The 20,024-nt window shown below is 48.5% G+C and overlaps 6 protein-coding genes across 6 annotated transcripts; 3 read left to right on the top strand and 3 right to left on the bottom strand.

Moving 5' to 3' along the window:
- Window positions 1–1,018: 1,018 nt before the first annotated feature.
- BDW43DRAFT_171930 (putative AMP binding domain protein) lies at window positions 1,019–7,726 on the bottom strand. Its single transcript, XM_032038742.1, has 6 exons — window positions 7,485–7,726; window positions 7,370–7,392; window positions 3,485–7,224; window positions 3,218–3,427; window positions 2,549–3,152; window positions 1,019–2,487 (listed from the first exon to the last, which is right to left on the bottom strand). The coding sequence occupies exons 1-6, from the start codon at window positions 7,542–7,544 to the stop codon at window positions 1,533–1,535; spliced, it is 5,592 nt and encodes a 1,863-aa protein (XP_031896917.1). The 5' UTR covers window positions 7,545–7,726; the 3' UTR covers window positions 1,019–1,532.
- Window positions 7,727–8,412: 686 nt separating this feature from the next.
- Window positions 8,413–9,745, top strand: BDW43DRAFT_286712 (40S ribosomal protein uS7). The gene is made up of 3 exons (XM_032043073.1): window positions 8,413–8,689; window positions 8,876–9,059; window positions 9,129–9,745. The coding sequence occupies exons 1-3, from the start codon at window positions 8,547–8,549 to the stop codon at window positions 9,444–9,446; spliced, it is 645 nt and encodes a 214-aa protein (XP_031896918.1). The 5' UTR covers window positions 8,413–8,546; the 3' UTR covers window positions 9,447–9,745.
- Window positions 9,746–9,883: 138 nt separating this feature from the next.
- BDW43DRAFT_172036 (SDA1 family protein) lies at window positions 9,884–12,770 on the top strand. Its single transcript, XM_032038743.1, has 4 exons — window positions 9,884–10,101; window positions 10,173–10,208; window positions 10,278–10,565; window positions 10,626–12,770. Exons 1-4 carry the CDS (start codon window positions 10,055–10,057, stop codon window positions 12,502–12,504), a joined length of 2,250 nt encoding a protein of 749 aa, XP_031896919.1. The 5' UTR covers window positions 9,884–10,054; the 3' UTR covers window positions 12,505–12,770.
- A 147-nt stretch (window positions 12,771–12,917) lies between these two features.
- On the top strand, window positions 12,918–14,259 carry BDW43DRAFT_286714 (uncharacterized protein). The gene has a single exon (XM_032043074.1). The coding sequence runs from the start codon at window positions 13,075–13,077 to the stop codon at window positions 13,858–13,860; it is 786 nt and encodes a 261-aa protein (XP_031896920.1). The 5' UTR covers window positions 12,918–13,074; the 3' UTR covers window positions 13,861–14,259.
- A 32-nt stretch (window positions 14,260–14,291) lies between these two features.
- BDW43DRAFT_286716 (Hsp70 family protein) lies at window positions 14,292–17,875 on the bottom strand. The gene is made up of 3 exons (XM_032043075.1): window positions 17,793–17,875; window positions 17,592–17,728; window positions 14,292–17,528 (listed from the first exon to the last, which is right to left on the bottom strand). The coding sequence occupies exon 3, from the start codon at window positions 17,516–17,518 to the stop codon at window positions 14,543–14,545; it is 2,976 nt and encodes a 991-aa protein (XP_031896921.1). The 5' UTR covers window positions 17,519–17,528; window positions 17,592–17,728; window positions 17,793–17,875; the 3' UTR covers window positions 14,292–14,542.
- Window positions 17,876–18,059: 184 nt separating this feature from the next.
- Window positions 18,060–19,979, bottom strand: BDW43DRAFT_172053 (misato family protein). The gene is made up of 4 exons (XM_032038744.1): window positions 19,768–19,979; window positions 19,054–19,695; window positions 18,452–18,999; window positions 18,060–18,397 (listed from the first exon to the last, which is right to left on the bottom strand). The coding sequence occupies exons 1-4, from the start codon at window positions 19,837–19,839 to the stop codon at window positions 18,139–18,141; spliced, it is 1,521 nt and encodes a 506-aa protein (XP_031896922.1). The 5' UTR covers window positions 19,840–19,979; the 3' UTR covers window positions 18,060–18,138.
- Between the last annotated feature and the right edge of the window lie 45 nt (window positions 19,980–20,024).

Raw genomic sequence — 20,024 nt, forward strand, 5'->3', positions numbered from 1 at the left:
CACTTGCAAGGCCGGACGCGGCCAAGATTGATTCCATGCGCTCGATTCGGCTTTCCATATCGGAAATTTTCCCTCGCCTATATGACAAAGGAAGCAAAGTAAGGGACATGGATACACCATGAGAGACCTTTACAAACGATTCCACACCACACTTACCTGTCCGGTTTGGATACCTTCCGAGGATGGAAAGTTGTGACACATTCATCGCCTCTTTGTAGACACCGAGCACAGCTTCGCCCTTCCCTTTGGCATCTCACCTAGTGGAGAGAGTCGGTCAGCCGTCGGATACACGCGGATCCCGAACCATGAGTTACTCATTACCTTTGCAGCCTTACACTTGTCACAGGAGGTCCGCAACGCATGGCCAAAAGGCGGATGCGACTCCATATCGCTTCAGGGATTTATGATATTTACCGATAGGTGTCCAACAGGTCACAGAAGTTAGCAATAGGATTGAGATTCCGTGGTGACATATATCGCTCAGCCTCGCTTAATATGCAGAAAGTAAAAATAAGTATTAGTCGTGATTAAGAATAAAAGTGGGTCTACCTTAATCTCTTGACCCTGGGAGTCTAGGATACCTTAAAAACGGGCAGGATCCTGATCGCTGCTAAAGTAGTCGTCGTAGTATATTAGTGGTAGTGGTAGCAGTAGGGGTTGGTACTACTTCCATATTATGGATTTAATCCTTACCTTCTTGGCTCGTGACCTTGCTCGTTCCCGAATGGCACCATGAATCTCACGTGGCGAATTTTTTCTATAGCTGAAGAACCCCATTTTCAACTGGACTTCTCTTTTTCTTCAGTGTGACTAAGCGGCTACAGACCCGAATCCAGTACCGTTTGATAGATAAGCTGGTGATTAGAATATCATTCATCCGATTGACATCCACTTTGCCACCAAAGTTTACTAAAGATTCGGTCGAGTTTCATTAGAGCGTCCCACGTTTACGCGATATGAATTCTAGAGGGAGTAAAGGTGGGAACCAGAAAAAAGCCCTATCAATCTTGGCAAATAAATTGCCTCGGTTCTGCGTTAACCGTAAGGTTAAGGTATGAAACTTTTCGGGATCCACTCCGTAACACTTTGAGAACCTGTTCGAGCATTGATGTGGGTCACTGATCAAACTCAAGGGGAGTAGAGACGGAGACGGTGGACCAATAGATAGCTATATGCGTCTAAGCATCTTCATTCGTAGGGTATGTATATACAGAACGCTACATATCGTTCGTAATGCAAAAGCAAACTAGGCAATTCAGTTTGATCGAGGACAACTGCGCGAAGATGAATGCGAACGGCGGGAATGGTCTAAAGAGTCATTGGGGTTATGTCAAGTCATAGATGCAACGGAAATGCGTAAGGGAGATGAACAACAAAAAAAAAAGAACGAGCTCCAAGTACCCTATACCAGAAAAAGTATAAGGTAGCCAACATGATATCAAAGTACTTGCACGCAATGGCATGTAATAACCTTTTCTAGACGTCATGGCTAGTGTCGCATGCTAAAGTAGTGAAATTTGGGTTGGGTGCCTTTAGAGCCCGTAATTATTTCCATCGTATCGCCTCCTTGTCATATCACTGTTACAGTGAGCCCCCGGGCCACTCTGACCAAATGTATCATCAGCTCCCAGCGTTGACTGATACATGAGAGCTTCTTGTGGCCAGTCGCCAGCACCTACATCCAGCGCATCAGACCGCCTATCGTAGAAGTCTGCTTGACCTGTTGAAACACCACCAGAAGCACCACTATACTGCTGTTGATAGGCAAGAGAATCGCCCCTAGGAGGATTCCGATAAGGTAGACTTTCAACCACTGAGGTGGTAGCATTTGGTTCCATTGGGGTTGTGGTTGCTGAGTTAGCAAAATTGCCGAAGTCAAATCCGAAGTCCGGGTTGCCGATTGTTGCGGGAGCTTCGGCTTTTGCCGGGAGAACGCCCGTGGTGGAAGAGGTCGTCGGCCGTGTCGGTTCCGCGATCTGTGGAACCGTGGGGACTGTTTCGGGAATGGCTATGGGACTGTCAATCGCCGGCGCTTCTCGTTCCTGTGCAGCATGATAGGAGCCCGCTGCTTCAGGCTGTTCCATAAGCACTGGTGCCGGTGAGTGAGGCAGAGCAGAATCAGAGTCTGGGATTACGGTAGACCGTCGAGTGCTGTTGCCCATCATGCTCCCTGGTTTGGAGCTCCGGCTGCCGCGATGCTGAGGACCCGTCGAGAATGGATGCTCTGGGCCTTCCATATCACGGATGCTGAATTGGGCAATCGTACGTAGTTTCCGAGTGACCCAAGACGCTAAGACCTTGCCACGCTGTTTTTCGCCTAATCGAGACCGAGGAAAGTCTCCATGAGAAACAAATGCCACAATGTCGGCAACAACTTGGTGTTCGTTTAGGACAGCGTCAACGATTACAGGCACGAGAGATGCTAAATAAGCCTTCCTTGTAACTTCAACGACTACCACTATCAATCCACCGGCTTGGAAGACAGCACTGTAACATACGTATTAGCGCATGTAATTTCAGGCCTAGAGCACTAGGGCAGTTCACTTACCAGCCTCCAGTCACAATGTTGCGGTGACATCTCTCAACTGAGTTTTCAATGTCCATTGGGAAATGGTTGAGACCATTGACTTCAAATGTTTCTCCAATCCCTCCGAGAACAAAAAGTACTTGCATCTCAACAGGCTGCCCGCCAGGCCCGATAGGCCTCGTGACCGTGTGAAGGAACCCCAGATCGCCAGTACGAACGTAGGCTACACTAGGGTCCCCATCCACGATTCGCCCGTTAAAACGTTCCTGGTCGAAGTCTTGTTTGGACCCATAAAATCCCCTAGCGCAGGCATCCGATTGAATCCAAATCTCGCCGTATTCACCCACATGGGACAATGTGCAAGTCTCTGGGTTCACAATAGCTATTTGTGTGTTCACGGGCACCATCCCAGAGTCTTGGACGGCAAGAGCAGTCGGATCAGTGTCTGGATCGACAGGGCACACAAGTCCACGACGCAGAGCGCGAAGGTCAAGCCATAGTTCAATCGGCTCAATGCACATATATGACCTTGTAACGACCATCGGGTTGAGGACATGGGAGTACACTATGTTGATTGCGGTACGGTCGAGGCTAGCAGTAGCGAAGTGCAGGCGCACCTTCTGGTCTAGAGGTAAGTGCGTGTTAGCATACTTGATCTAAGTAAGAAATAAGAGAAGAAAAGAAACATACATATATCGACACGAGGACGGCCTTCAGCGGATATCATGAGGTTTTTCAGTTCCTGGAGTTGGAATCCCTTTCCGGCCATTGCAGTCATGGCGTAATCCAACATCTGGCTAGTGGCATACGTATCTTTGATCTTATAGCGTGAAAGGGTGACGAAAAGCGTCATGGGATTTGTTGCGAAGTCGACAGGTGACACAAGATACGTCGGTGCTCCTAGAAGCTTTTATTAATACCAAAGACAACCATTCTATACTTATTGAATTTTCTTACCAACGTAAATACCCATCAAGCACGTATGGAGGAAGCCAAGTCCCAGGGTACTGCGGACACTGCCTAGTACTGGTCTCGCACTGCTCATCTGACATGTTTCTTTCTGCACCTTGCACATGCCCATGACCGTATCATGGCCGATATGGACTGATATTCTCCTCTGGTCTGGTGTCCAGTAAGTCCAAACCATGGCCGGTGTACTTCCTTGAAGCCAAGCGTCTTTTACAACATAGCCAAGCTCCCGACAGCCGTGCGACTGTTTTGTGGGTTTCGTGGTGTTATAGATCGCTGGTACACCTATCCGCAGGACCTGTGCAGATTGCTTGATATGCTGAGAAACAAGCTTCTGTCTCATTACATGATCAACGTCACTGTTCACAAGAATAGCTTTCACATTAAAATCGTTGATAACGTGTAAGAAAGCGGGGGCATCTTCTGAAAGCCGGTTTTGGTCGATAGGGGGGAGAGGGATGGCAACCACCCCCAAACAGAAACAGGCATGGACTGCATAGACGTATTCTTCTGAGTGAGTATACATCAGCACCAAGTGATCACCCGGGCGAACTTTGACTTTGTTCCTCAGATAGGTTGCTACAGCGGCAACCTTCAAATCAAATTTCTTCCATGTGATGCCCTTTCCTTCCTTCCCACGACCGTCAATAGAGCAGTAAGCCAGTTCTTCTGCCTGTCGAGATACACGCCAATGAAGAAGATCCACAATAGTTTTGAAATTGCTCAATGGTGTAGATGTGCGATCATCCATGACGACTTCACGATAGTCTACCCCAGAATATTGCTTTTCTTGCATAGCAAGCATTTCTTGTCTCGACATCAAGGCCAGGGGCGACCAGATACCTCCGACTGGATCAACTCCAACCGGCAGATTCATAACTGATCGTTCGACACCGAATTTGACGTGAACACAAGGTAGAGTCCCAGAATCGAAATCCCTGCGGCAGAGCATATTACCAATCTCTTGCCTACCATTCTTAGTGACGCGAGGTAGAGTGTTGGGGGCCGTGATTAGCACACAGTAGACCCGCAAGTGGTGCTCTTGATAGAGGACTTCCATGCACCTTTCCGCGAGAGATTCAAGGAGAACAGAATCTAGTTGCCGTGGAGGCCCACCGGAGGTTGCTGGTGCTGTGGACGCTGCGTATGATTCTAGAACCACGATTGGAAGATGTTCTTCATTGACAAAGACATCAAAGGCCGTGCAATCATGTATCTTGGGTATGTTCTTCAGAAGGCTGACAATTATATGTTGAACAAAGAAGTAGCGATGTTCAACAATTTCTTGTCCATGCTCCACCCATTCAACCTTCTGGCGAAGACGGTCTTCATAAAGGCCCAAGACAAATAATCTCCCCTCAATCACACAGCCCAGGAGACCCGTCCGCAAAAATTCCGGTTCAACCAACACGGGTGTCGGATTACCTTCTTCAAACTTGTAAGGCCGCGCATGGAAGATCGCTTCGGTATGTTTTGGCAGCGCCCAGAAGCCTCCTGAAAGGGATGGCGAGTCTACCCAAATCTCCCCAATCACGTTCGGTGTACACAGCAAGTTCGTCTCGGGATCGACAACAGCCAGTGTGGCATCAGGGATAGGGTAACCGAACGAGCCAACACGTACAGCATGTGGCATAGACGCAGCAAATTTTCTAGCCTCCTCACCCATCGCCAAAACAACAATCTCATTGCTTTTCAAGGCCTCTTTGTCTAGAAGGACTTCTTGGAGCTCATTCCTCGTTTGCTCTTTCGGGACCGGAGCGGGAGAAGATCCCCCACTCAGCAGACTGCTACCAAAACCGCTGTTGTCTTTAGTCTTCTCAGATTGCTTCTCCTCCTTCTTCGAGCCCTCGCGTCCATTTGGGTCCATCTCATGAGTCAGAGAACAGCCCATACGTTCTTCACCACCTAGCCAATCCCGCACACTAATTACCATGCCTCCATGCTCCGGCAAGCATAGCATTGGAGCGACGATCTCTCGAGCTCTTGGGTTTCTCATTGGCCTAAGCCACCTGTCCGCCAAGATCTCATGGAATTCAGGATCGACAGTGAGAGTGTCTATGAGACAGAGCTTTACACTTCCAAAGTTGGGCTCAGAATTTTTCTTGTAATGCCGCGTAGCCATAGGGTCTTGTTGATAATTGTAAGCGGTTATTTTGAGACCAGGGTAATCTGCAGCCATGATAGTTGCCCTGTACTTCGTGATGAGGTGTGCGTAAAGCCCTGGTGTCTCAACTGCTCTGTCCTCTAGCCAGACGGTTGTGTGACCGCCATACACTGTAAGAAGCACGCCTAATATCATACCGATTCCGTGCCTGGGGTCGAGATAACTCATGATCGTTTCCCCATGCGGCCTTATTTTCGAAGAGCCCGGCACGGTGGAGATCATTGCACTTAAGCAAGCCATTTGATGCATGATCGTTCGGTGACTCATGACAACACCGCGCAAGTCCCCTGTAGGAGCTCTTGAGAATTCGATGTAAGCCAAATCAGGTACCACGAGAGGCGGTATGTCGTCCTTTTTCTTCGGATGGTAACTTCCAAATTCGTTCGTTTTCCACCACTCTACACCTCTTGGCCAATTCAATTTTTGAGCGGTAATATCCCTTTGAAAGTTCTTCAAATTATTTTCTGTAGTTAATGCAAGATGCGCTTGTGTTGAGGTGAGGACAAGGTTGAGGCTTTGGTAGTCCTCGAGGCTATTGATTGGTACAGCCACAACGCCGGCGATGAAGCATCCCATGAGCGCAACTGCGAACTCTATGACTTCGGAATCTCGGTAGATGAGAGCTACTCGGTCGCCGCGATACAGGTTACTCTTATCTCGGATAACCTGAGCGACTTTTTCAGCACGACTTGCAAGTTTCTCCCATGTGATCGACGCGATCTCCTTGCCCTTTTGGTCCAATACCCAGTACGCGGCCTGCTTTGAATGAATACGGGCGCGGTGTCGGAGCACAGCAGGAATGTTGTCGAAATTAGACATCAGCATGTTCTTGTCATGGGGGTCGTGGACTGCAAAAGGTATGTCGCGAGGCTCCAGCGGAAGCAAGTGCTCAATTGCAGGTCCATGAGGAAGCTCGGAAGCCGGTATTAGCGGCGGCGCCATATTTGCAGTGGGTGAAAATGCGTCTGACTGGGAATAACGGTGGAGACCACCACCCCCATAACTATCTCTATAATCATCCTGCTGCTGTCCCGCAAAATCAGAGAAGTACCCTTGCTGTGAGTCAAGCATCGTCGACTGTCGCGTAACCCCGCCAAGTGGCGTTTCATAACCCCCAGCAGAGTCATCAATATGTCCTTGGTAAGGTCCGGGATTGAATGCATAATTCTGGCTCAATAGTGTTGCTGTCCTTGAGTCCTCTTGTGGGACCGGGGCTTGTTGCTGTGGCTTTGGCAGGAATAGAGAATCATATGAGGCGGACGATGTCCGATCAAAGGCCTGTAAAAATGCGCCATCTCTATCAGGCGTGCCTTGCGTATCTGCGCTAATTCTTCGATCGTATCCGAAGCTTCCGTTGCCCTGTGTATTGTCACGTCCGTTGGCGAAAGAAGAGTATCCCTGGGCTGTAGAGTCGGCTGTAGGAGGTCGAACGTTTAGGATGGCCGGCGGGGCATTGTTTGAGCTTGTTAGCGACGAATGCCCTTCTGAACTGGGCGTGTTAAAGTCGAGGCCGCTGTTAGGGCCAAAGAACTGTGATAAGAGGATTGTCCGGCGTTTCTGATAACTTCAAAGAAAGTCAGCTCCAACCATAGTGAATGGCATATGCCTTGATGCATTAGTGAAGAAGTCAAGGGAAATTGAGTATGTCTGACACTCTCCTCCGCGCCGCCATCCTCATTCACTGCGTTTGATCGACAGAGGTCGCTTACCCTTTCTCCGTGATATCCCCTTCCTGAGAAACAAGACGTTAGCCATATACGACCAAGCAAGTATGGCTCCTATATCTTCAAGAGCAGATTATATTTTTCTCCGCTTCGTCCCTACCTCCAATTCTCTGTCAAGCTCCCGCAAAGCGGTGTGAAGCTCTGGATTCTCGTCCGCCATTTTCGAAGCGTTGAACCTGAACTTATTGAGGGGCTCTCATGCGAATCCGCGTATAACAGGACGACAAAGTCCAACGATCCTCATCTCAGGATGCGTGAGGCGTTAGTCGTAAAGCGCTAGAGGGGGGTTTCTCAAGACACTTGAACTTGTGCGGCCCCCTAGCGATGATATCGTGAGGTGGCCTTATTTCACTCCGGGTTGTCTGTAGTATTTCTCCGCGCTTGAAGTGCCACAACGTCACCTGCCGCCGTGGCTTCAAGCCCCTCAAAGCCGACCTCCACATACACAAGGGGAGCCAATCATTCCACTTAGTCCCTTGCACCGCCACAACACTGAGACAAAATAAGCATAGGGGCACGAGGATGATCCATAGAGATTATTCACAACAATGGATATGTTCGCTAACACCCAGTATAACTCGGTATTATATGTAAATGGGGATTCAAACCAACTACGAATCTCCCCATCCAACGCGTTTTCCAGCCTTTTTTCCCACAATCACTTGAGTACTATGTACACCCAATTTGGGCAAGATTCTGGTACACAGACAGTAACTGAAATATCGGCTTCATAATGGCACGACTTATCTACCGAAGTAGAATGTAAATTGATATTTTTAGTTTACATCGGCAAGGAGACTAACGCGCTTTGATTATATACTAACAATAATGGGGTCAATACTCGTGGATGAATTACTAGTACTTCTGCGTTTTATAGGACTACTTCTCAATTGGAAATTGCCAATCTCTAATCCGAAAGCGGCTTAGTGCACATGGAGTCACTAGCGCTAATATCACATGATGCGCGGGACGTGATTGGCGTGCGGCCCGGTGCCCTAACGAGCCCACAGAGCTAAGCGAGCGCACCTCGATTTTCCTGGCGGCCAAAGGAAACATTTCAGCCGACCGACTGCTATCGTCGACGTTGAACGCTCACCCAACGACACCGTCCGCCACCTTTTACGAATCCCTCCCTCGACAACAGGTGCATTCGGCGTCCATAATGTCTGACCACGGGGAAGTCGAGGTTGAAAACACTGGGGCCTTCCAGGTCATCCCCAAGGAGGCTCTCGCGGAGCAGGGAACCGTGAAGCTCTTCAACAAGTGGAGCTACGAGGATGTTGAGATCAGGGACATCTCCTTGACGTAGGTGTTTCCCAATATCTTTGCGATTTATTGTGCTACGAGAAGAGCCGTGTATGGAAGCGACGCCCATTTGAAGTCGGGATGGGAAATGATGCGACAAGGAAGGGGAGGAATGGATTCTTGGAGGGACGCGGGAAAGCTCACATATACGGAATGAGATTTGCTGACTCGAATCTACGCACATAGCGACTACATCCAGATTCGTAACCCCGTCTACCTCCCTCACTCCGCCGGTCGTTATGCCGCCAAGCGTTTCCGCAAGGCTCAGTGCCCCATCATTGAGCGTCTGACCAACTCGCTCATGATGAACGGCCGCAACAACGGAAAGAAGCTCCTGGCTGTGCGCATCGTCGCTCACGCTTTCGAGATCGTACGTGCACCTTTCAGTGGTGGAATTAGCCGGCGTATTCGAATGAAGAAGTACTAACAGCTTTTGCAGATCCACATCATGACCGACCAGAACCCCCTCCAGGTCGCCGTCGATGCCATTGTCAACTGCGGTCCCCGCGAAGACAGCACCCGTATCGGTTCCGCCGGTACCGTCCGTCGTCAGGCCGTTGATGTCTCTCCCCTCCGCCGTGTCAACCAGTCCATTGCCCTCTTGACCATCGGTGCCCGTGAGGCCTCTTTCCGTAACATCAAGAGCATTGCCGAGTGCTTGGCCGAAGAGCTTATCAACGCTGCTAAGGGAAGCTCGAACTCCTATGCCATCAAGAAGAAGGACGAGCTTGAGCGTGTTGCCAAGAGCAACCGGTAAAGGGTTAATGTTGGGTGTATTCTCCGTTTGGTCCTGTTTCTATTTGTACTGGAGTAGACGGGGAATTCTATAGGATTCAGTCGATTGGCATGCATCTGCGCGACTGTACATACCTGAAAACAGTCACAGGAGGGAGCAAAAACCAAAAACGAGAATGGGACGGCTTTCTTCTATAGTAGCTGAGATGCGATCATGAAGACCTTGGGCTTTTAAGTCGGTACCTTTTATTTTTGTTCAACGAAAAAAGATCTTTTCCAATTTTCCATAGTGACGACCAACGTATTCGCCCTTGACTAGGATCGGTAGGTTGTGACTCAATCAGTACTCGTAGAGCGCAAGTGATGAAAATTGTAAAGCAAAAATCAAAAATTCTATTTAAAAGGGGTCGTGAAATTGAGTTATAAACCTCTGCCCTTGCTAGAAGACAGCAATGCAGTGCGACTTCGGTCCGACAGTTGGTCGCTTATCGATAGGCTCGCCCGTTCCCGTGGAGGAAAAAAGTTCGGGCCTGTTATCAAACACCATAAATCTTCCAACCCCATTTATTCTCCTCTCCCTCGATCTTCCCACCATTTTTCTCGTGGGTTTGATAAGATAATCTTAACAAAATGGTGAAGAGAAAGTTGGGAGCCTTGGAAAAGGTTGAGGCGGACCTGTGAGTGCATCCTGTTTTCAGCTTTTGGTGTGAGAGTTGAAGATTTCACTTGCCACTAACACATTCGTCAGGCCCAACCTACAGCATAAGATTCGAAGAGATCCGAAGTAAGTTAATGCACAACCAAAGGCTTGCTATAATCGATTTACGGTTTGCTAATATCCGTGGTTATTAAGGTCTTACATCGAAGATTTCCGCGCTCAACATTACCAATATGAGAGTCACCGAGAAATTTTCATGGCGGCACCCACGTCGGCCACCGATACGGGAATTATCTCATTGCGCGAACTGATTGATTTCGTCGCTCATGTTGCCGACTGTTACCCAGACATCACAAAGGACTTCCCTCAGCAGCTCATGGATGTCTTGACGCAGCACCACTTGGTCTTGGAGCCGGAACTTCGAGAGAAGATCGTCGGGAGTCTGGTATTGCTCAGAAAGAAAGAGCTTCTTGACTCTGCTACGTATGTATTCATAAAATCCAAGGATTAGACTTAGTCCGATGCTAACTATTTCGGCTACAGATTGCTTCAGACATTGTTTCCTATTCTCATCACGACGCCTAGCAAAACTTTACGAGCATTAATCTTCCAAAAGATCCTAATGGACCTTCGTTCTTCAAATGCTAAGACAACAAATCACAAGCTCAATCGCACCATGCAGACTGTCCTCTATAACTTGGTGACATCAGATCGTGTCTCATCCAAGGGCCTATGGGCTATCAAGCTCATCCGTGAGTTATGGAAGCGGCAGATTTGGTCGGATGCGAAGACTGTTGAGGTCATGAAGGAGGCTAGTTTATCAGAGAATGAGAAGGTCATCATTGGTGGTGTTCGCTTTTTCTTGGGCGGAGATCAAGAGCGCGAAGATATGGAAGATGAGAGCAGCGATGAGGAAGCTATAGACATTGGGAAGGTCAAGCATCAGGTCGGTATTAACAAGAAGACCAAGAAAAAGGCCCGCGCTGTTGAGAGAGCGAAAGCGACTGTCAAGAGAAAAGAGCGCAAGAAGAATCAACCCCACCCTTTGAACTTTTCTGCACTGCATCTTCTGCATGATCCACAGGGCTTCGCAGAGACTTTGTTCTCGAAACACCTGCAAAATACCAAGTCGAAGCTCAATTTGGAGCAAAGGCTTCAGGTTTTGCAACTTGTGACCCGTCTCGTCGGATTGCATAAGCTGCATATTATGCAACTGTACTCTTATTTCCAGAAATACCTAACTCCACGACAACCTTCAGTCACTTCATTCTTGGCATCTCTTGCGCAGGCGTCTCATGACTTGGTCCCCCCGGATGTCCTTGAACCGCTTGTCCAAAAGATTGCAAATGAGTTCGTATCTGAAGCATCGGCATCACTGGTTGCTACCGCTGGTCTCAATGCTATCAGGGAGATTTGTGCACGACAACCCCTTGCAATAGACGAAACATTGTTACAAGACCTTGTGTTGTACAGGAAGAGTAAGGACAAGGGTGTTGTGATGGCAGCCCGGGGTTTACTCGGTCTCTACAGGGATCTGAATCCAGAAATGCTAAAGAGAAGAGACCGCGGTAAGGAGGCATCTATGGGTCTGCGCTCGGGAGAAAAGAAGGAGAAACGGTTTGGAGAGGAAACAACAGGTGGCATCGAGGGCTTGGAGCTTCTTGAGCAGTGGAAGGAGGAAGAACGTAAGAAGAAGCGGGTTGAGAAGGGTCTTCCGTCTGATGCAGAAGACGACGAAGATGAGGACGATGAAGCCGATTGGGACGCCTGGAATGTGGAGGATGACGAGGACAGCGATGATTCCGGTGGCTGGATTGATGTCCAAAGCGACGCTGAAATCGATCTGAGCGACTCGGACGACGAGAAGGACGTCCGCCCATCGAAGAAGGCCAAGCAGGACGACAGCAATGAGGAGAATGTCAACCCCGAGACCGCGCAAGCTAAATCAGAGACTCAAAAGCAAAATATTGCAACCACTCGTATTCTTACCCCGGCAGATCTGGCGAAGCTCCAAGAGTTACGTACTCAGGCAGCTATCGACTCACTCGTTCCAGGCGCTAAAGGGCGCCGTGGTCAGACTAACGCTTCTCGCCACAAGGATGATCCCCTGACAGCTGAAGAGATTGAAGGACTGGCCGCTTTGTCTGCCGGAAAGGCGACTCGCGAAGAACGAATTGCTCATGCTAAGGAAGGAAAGACTGACCGTGCTGACCATAAAAGTGTCACCGCGAAGAGGAAGGAACGCAAGGAAGAACAAGGCAAGAGCAGTACAAATAAAGAAAAGGCTCGTAGAAAGAACTTCTTCATGACTTTGGGCAAAGCAAGGAGCAAGGGCAAGAGGAGTCTAGTGGAGACTCGCAATATATTGAAGGCCCACCAAGATCGACAGAAGCGTGGTGGCCGGAGAGGAAACAATGGCTAGGAGCAGATAGATGTGATTATGTTTTCAGTTGGTACTTGTTATAGTTTTGGATCAGTATATAAAGCGATATTAGGTCCCTCGACCTGAGGTTGTCTGCTGTAGATATATTCATGTGCACGGAGTATTTAGATGCAGTGGACCAAGAGTCCAAAACTGAAGTCTCTATTAGCACGAGGATTTTTTTTGCATAACTCTTGAGTAGTTCACTTCCAATAAAACCAGTCCAACCACATACAAAGTACATATCTAAGTTGACGCTGGTCAGAGAAAATTCATGATAACGATAACCCTAGCCCCAGCCTAAAGAAGATAAATTGGTTCGAGACCGACACGTGACAGCGTCGCTCGCGTCGCGTTCTCCCAGCCTCTTCCATTTCTCCCCTCTTGTCCTCATCGCTTCCAGTTGTCTACTTGTCATACTCCGCCCCTTGCATTCTTCCTTGAAACATTGCATTAAGAGCTATCTCGACGACCTTTTACCGCTTCTGTGGACTCCAAACTCTAGAAGAAATTAAAGGAAAGGGAAAAAAACCAGGCCATACAGTACAAGACCAGACAGACCGGACCAAAATGTCTTCTTCCCTTCACATGAGCAAGAACAATAATCCGGCTTCCAAGCGCAGAAGATTTCAACCTCCGATAACTTCCTTCTTCCCCGCAGCAACTGAATCAGATCCTGCCGATAACGCCTCCGCCCCTCACTTATCATATACCCACTACTCCACCATCACATCCTCCCCCACCCCCGCCGTCGATGCAAAGATCCAAGCGTCGCTTCTTTCAGTTGGCATGCGCGTCCGGAAATCAGTCGCAGAAGGATACAAGACTCGAAATCCTAAGTCAGAAGACAAACCAACTCTCTACTCGAACGTGACACCGACCGTCAGATGTCCAACTGCCTATGCCGAACTGGCCCCCTTTTGTGGCATGTCAAAATCTGGCGGATCTGCAATCCAACCCACGTCTCGGGGTTTCTCCTTGCCCCATAACAAAGTGGATTACGAAGATCAACTCATCACGGATGACGGGGATGCATTCTCCCTGCCGCCGAGCAGTCAGGAGTCTATCGAGTCTATCCATATAAACGGGCAGAAGCGATCTTACGATCGCGATGAAGATGATTTCGACGATGAATTGGATGACCTGTCTACTCCTTGGGGGATTACCTGGCAGGGTCCTCTGGAGCCGAGTACAAGGATGAACTCGGTACCTGGCCGTACCATCCTTACCCCCGCTCTGGGGCAGCAACGGCGTCAATTTGTCGCCGTGAATACGCAAGGAACTATTAACGTCGATGATTTTGAAGAGCCCGCATTCCTTCGCAGACGCGAAGAAATCGACATGGACCTATCCTAAGTGGTTGGCCGTGTGGTATGTTTTGGTATCTCTTTGTCTTGGACCAGCGTTGCGTGAAAACGATTGCTCTCTGCGATATATGATAGCAGCTATGAGCACGATATCATTGATGGACTGACTCCAGTCATACACTTCGAATTTCCGGGCTGCTCAGCTTGAGCTCGACCTGCTTTCTTTCATGGATGTATTTTTCTCTGCGGTTGACGTTCTATTTTTCTCCTTTGCATATGTTTGTGAGAAGCATTTATTACTTTTGATTAACATCAAGCGATTGTACATACAAATACCCGGACTGGTTGGGACATGATTACGCCAATCATGCCCTGTGATTATAGGCTTCAGATTTTCAGAATAATATTAGTTGTATGAATAGCAACCAGATACTTTATGACACGACGATAGTCTTATTTTTGCCTTCTCTTTTTCACATTGACAGTATATTCTATCTAGTTTACAGACCCGTCTTTGTTAAAGCAGATGATGCTAAGCAGAGTAATGAGGCGCGATGAACGCCACGGTCAAGGTCTTGCAAAGGCCAAAGCTAACCAAGAGCCCTGACCTTGAACAGACCAAAGAAACACAGTTCAGAGAGAAGTAGGTTTGTAACAAAAATGAAAAAATATATGTGAACAGAGAAACAAAACGCTCAAGCCAAACTCCATCATTCCACCTGGAAGCACTATTACAGCTCATCTTTAATATTGGCCTTCTGCTTCTCCTGCTCAGACTTCTCCTTTTCGGCGGGCTTCTCTTTCCCTGCCTGCTCGGATTTGGTCTTTTTGCCGTTCTTCTTTGACTGGTCCTTTCCGGACCTGGCTGCTGCCGCACCCATCTTCTCGTAGACCCGGTTCATGGTACGTTCGAGTTCCTTGAGACGGGTATCGAGCTCGGCCACAGTCAGAGCTGGGTCATCAGATTCGGTCAACTCCTCCTGAAGAGCAAGCTGGGTTTCGAACCATGTATTGGTAGTTTCGTAAGTCTGAGCCAGACTAGTAAGGTCGGATGGCTGGAAGATCGAGTACTTCGGCCCTGTGGGTTTGGCCGTCGAGGCAGTCGATGTTGACTGAGATGCTGTAGACGAGTATGGGTCTTCGTCCAGATCTTGAAGAGGTTCTGTGGTAGAAGATGGCTCGCCCAAGGTAGTCGAAGTGCTTTCTTCACCTGTGGAAGGCGCACTCGAGGCAGACTGAGATGCAGAGTACAGGTCTTCGTCCTGCTTGACTTGCTTCTCCATGAGTTCCATCACTGTCTTGGCGTTCTTTAGCACGTCCTGTAAAACTTGAACACGAGCTGGGCGAGCGGCATTTTCTTGCTTTCTCTTGAGTGCGGGCTTGACAATGTCCTTAAGGGACTTGAGCTTTTCTCGAAACTCTGGGGTTTTGGCGTTTTCGCCGTCATCGTAAAGCCAATCACTGGCAGCAGCAGACTTCTCCTTGAGAGCGGCCAACTGATCTGGTTTAATCACTCTGTTAAACTCCTCATCCTCTACCAAATCCCGGGTTCGGTAGATGAACGACTCCAGTTCATTCAAAGCCTCTTCACGTAGGAAACGATCGCGGTCAGAGCCATCGAATGCATCCAAACGGGCTTGAATACGGCTTAACTCGGCCTTGGATAGGGCAGGGGTTCCTAGAGGAGACGAGGTGAAGCGAATAGGAATAGTCTCCACCTTAATCGAGGGAGCAGCCTTCTTGTTTTCCTTCGCACTTGTAGTAGAAGTAGCATCGCTTGCCGAGGAAGTCGTCGAGGCTTGGGGTTCCTCCGGTTCCAAAGTGATCGACTCGCTAGCTTCACCATCTTCGTTAAGGGGGGCTTGTTCCTTCTTAGATCCCAAACCGAAGAAGCCTTTGACGTCTTCAACAACACTCCCTGTCTTGCTGTTCTCAACATCGCAACTCACGGCGCCGCTGACAACCTCGGGTAGGCCATCAACAGGGCTTAAGCGAATAGAGAACTTGGTGGTCATATTTGCAGGAGAGCAACCAAAGCTTTCCTTCAATTTAGCGACAGACGCAGTGAGATTTTGTGTCTGTACATCTAAAATCGGAGACTCGACCACGTTACCCTCCAAGAAAATTTGCTGGTAGAAACTGAACTCAAAATCCTCAAGGTTTTTCACTGTAACCTGCTTCTCAGGACCAACTTGAGAGGTCGGAGTGAATAGCTTCTGCTGTCTCTCCCGAGACTCAGAAGGCCATTTCAACAAAACGGGATAACCGGAGACATCGTGAGCTCGGATTTCTTTGACACGGAAGCTAGGGCTGAGGGCAGCTCCCTTGAAGGCAGCACCAAAAACGGCAGCCTCATCTGCATTAACACTTGTTCTAAGTTTGTTGGAAGTCCCACAGACCCGTTCTAGCTCCTTCTGAACGAATGGGGTGCGGATAGCTCCGCCATGCAAAATGACTGAATCAATGTCATCCAGTTGCATTCCAGCGGTCGCTAGAGCTTGCTCCAGAGGCTTTCCAACTCGAGCAATATGCTGTTCAGCAAGCTGCTCAAATGTAGAGCGAGTAATGCGGTATTTAAAATTGAAGTCTTCCTCGTAGAGGCTTTCAAATGAAGCTCCAGTCTCAGTGTTAGCACTCAAGACCTGTCGAATTTTCTCAGCGTCCTTCCAAAGTCGCGCCATAGTTTTTCCATGAGATTCAATATCAGCTATTGTAATACGGTCCTTCAACTTCTTGTCTTGAACCAAGCTTGCGATCATGTCCCTGACCACGAGATCATTCAAAGAGTCCCCACCGAGGGTCCTATCCCAGGCCGTTCCCAGGACATGAACCTCTTGTATTGTTTTATTGAATTTTCCAACATCCTTCACCGAGCGACTTTGGAAGCGGAGGACGCTAGCGGTTGTGTAGCCAGCACCCATATCGTAGACGACATGGTACTCGGGCTTCTGCCCATTTGAAACACTAGGGAACTGCCGACTTGTTGCATAATTCAACCCAACAGCGAGACCATCGCTAACAAGAGCGTCAATATTCAGACCCGCGAGTTCCGCCGACAGCTCTAGACTTCTCCTCTCCTCAGCCGTGTAAAAGGAGGGATAGGTGATCACCACATCCCTAACATCCGAACCCTTGCCGGCAAGGCTATCGGCGTTGGCTTTGATTTGTTTCAACTGCATCGCCAAAAGTTCCTCCACAAGGAAAACATCCTTTCTTTCTTCTTCGCCGAGCCTATTGCTCCGAAACCCAACGGTTCCCCGCTCACCAGCGCTTTCCAGCTTCAATGCGGGATATCGGCTAAGATATGTTTGAACCGCTTCGTTCCCGTCACCGTTAAAGGGAACTCCCAATAGTGTTTTCAGATTCGCATAGACGTCATCCGGATACCGTGCGGCAAGTGCCAGGGCGTCGCCGCCGTAGAACCTCTCGGGAAATGGTGCATTGTCCCTGGTGGGTTTGAACGCAACAGCGGCCGACTCCTTACGTTTTGAGTCTTTGGTGAGCACAATCTCTAGTGGAATCCCGGGTTTCACAAGTGCTGCTTTAAGGTATTCTGTACCGACATCGATACCGATCACTGCGGACCCAGCAGCGGCGACAGGGGCAGGAAAGGCAAGGAAGAATAGCAAAAACGGTACTATTAAGACGGAAAGAATGGGAGAGGACATGAACAATCGCGGCGAACCATGCCGTAGTTTGGGAGCCATTGTCTATATGCTTGATGTGATTAAACGGTTAGTTCTCCTCACTTCACAATTGCCGGAGTAGGGGTCTCTTTACTTTGAATATGCGAGTAATAAAGAAAACGCCACTACCCGACAGGTCTAGACAACCTTCAAGAATATGTGCAAAAGGGTGTGTGGGCCAAATGCCGAAAATGCACCTAAAGTGCCGGTAGAGGCTAGCTTTGTGGTAAACTATGAGAAACGAGTCAGTTGGAGAAGATAACCGGCTGGATGAGAAGAGGGGAAAGCGGCGTACATTTAGATTTAAGTCAATAAAGCCATCCAGAACGCGATCCCGCACTGAACTACTGGCCACCTGGCAGTAAGCATGAGTAATAGTTTGCGATGCCGAAATATCAAAGGGAACTTTCTAGGAGAGGACACGTTTGGGATCGAGGGATGCAAACACTGCCGGATGTGTTTGCACCCTTGGTCCCTGCAGATCACGGGCCACTTAACTACTGGTTAATTATGTACTAATTCAGCCCTAGCTGAGGACTCTCTGTTTCTTTTTGTCTCTCGGTTTTACTCGGAGAATCGGTCCCAATAAATAAGATAGAAATTGAATAAAATATTTCAAGTGCCACTATACCGTCAAGCCACTACTCATCGTCAAAATCAGAGTCGCTCATCCATCCGGTCTCGTAAGATTCTCGGATTTCCGCTAACCCATTCACCAGAGTTTCACGTTCATCAACCCCAATAATTCGCCCAGCGCTTATCTCCATTAGCTTGATTTTTTCCGCCGTCCGAGAAGACACAGTCAGCGCTGCAAGAATGTTAATTTTATCCTGCTTTGCTCTCAGGAACATATCTCGGGGGTAGCTGTCAACGATCGGGAACGGCAGGGGTGTATGGAAGCTATTTCTCATGTTAGATCGAGAACTCTCATCACGTATAGAAGCTGGTTCTCACCTCTGGAACATGGGCGCCGAATTGTAGTAGCGCTGTTTCCGAGCAAGCCCAAGGTCGCCTTGAGGTGCGGACCCATCATCCTGGTTGCTTTTTATTCCACGCCAAACTTGAAGCTGGTTGAATATATGTGAGTTACCGTTTCTATTGCCATCGTAGCTAAAATCTAACTCAAACTGTGTCTGAGGTTTCGGTGCTTCCTGTTCGGAAGCCTTTGTCTCGGCCAATGGTCCTTTAGAAACAGAGAGGTCCCTTTCATCATTCTCATTGTCTGGAATAATAGAGGATTGCAATTCCAAAATCTTGCGAGTACCATCATCACCAGCCAAGGAGGACTCGAAGTCATGGTAGCGACGAAGGCGAGTTGGAAGCGTGACGCTTTCCATAGCAGAGCTAATTAGTGCAGTTGTGTGCCATTCAGACTCTGGGTCGAACTGCACAGTGCTTGGAGTGTGGCTGGGCGGGTCTATAATTGGGGTATACAGTGATGATTGGGGAGAAATGTTGTATACGGACCGAGCTTTATTCATTTCCCGTTTAACTTGGGTTTGCTGAGACCGGGTTTAAAGTTAGACTCATCGGAAAGAGAGAAAATAAAGACTCACGCGAGACACCCTCGATCCACCCTCGATTGCCCATACCCAGATTGGCTTTTTGCCAAATTCATCTCGTAGTCTATCGACGTAACTGGCACAAAAGCCACCCCAAGCATCATCCGCGCTTGTGAACAACTGAATCGCACGTAGTTGGTCACACTCTTCCGCGAACGGTCGTACATCTCTATCAAGAAGATCATGTTCTTTGTCCAGGTCACCAAATAGATCCTCTCCGACACTCCAGTCTTCGAATGGCATGATCCTACTGTTTAGCTCGTAATCATTCAGCTGGACAATTGAACGCGGGTGATAGAAGAGCCGATTGTAATCCGACCAGTACCGGACTGTCTCAGTTGTGAGTTGGGGAGCGGGAAATCCCGCATCTAGGTTCTTCTGATAGTCACTTTGAGGAATTGCCGGCTGTTGTTGTATTATTTCTTTCCCGTCCCATAAGCTTTGGCCAAGGTTCGCATCCTCTGTTAATTCATATAGGGCATTATATTTTCGGAGAGTACCAAAGGCACCCTTCAAGTCATAGATTATGGTCCTAGGAGTGAATGTTTCTGTTCCGTCTGCTCCGATGCCCGGACGGAAATGAACATCATGATCCACGGGGGATTCATCTTCTTGATTGTAAGTGAAATACGACTCCTATATATTTGAGAGTTAAGTGAGTATGTTTAGTATTTAGTGCATGGGCCTTGGATTCCAAATAGTATGTACCTGGAGGTTCCAGAAGTGAGTGGCCAAATAATTGGCTCGCTGCCCTAGCTGAAGGGTAACGATTTCACGCATGTTTAACCAGAACTTAGTACGCACAGTGATATTATTAGCAGACAGGTTCACCAGATATCTTGACAGTCATGAAGTACATACACGGTATATATCTAGGAAATAGATGAGACTATATCATAGAATGATTGTGAGAGGTTCTCGAAGAAGGGCCTACCATATTTGAAGAAGTAGACAGACACTCTATA

The sequence above is a fragment of the Aspergillus alliaceus genome (genome assembly GCF_009176365.1).
Source record: "Aspergillus alliaceus strain CBS 536.65 unplaced genomic scaffold BDW43scaffold_46, whole genome shotgun sequence".
In the NCBI taxonomy this organism is placed as follows: Eukaryota; Fungi; Ascomycota; class Eurotiomycetes; order Eurotiales; family Aspergillaceae; genus Aspergillus; species Aspergillus alliaceus.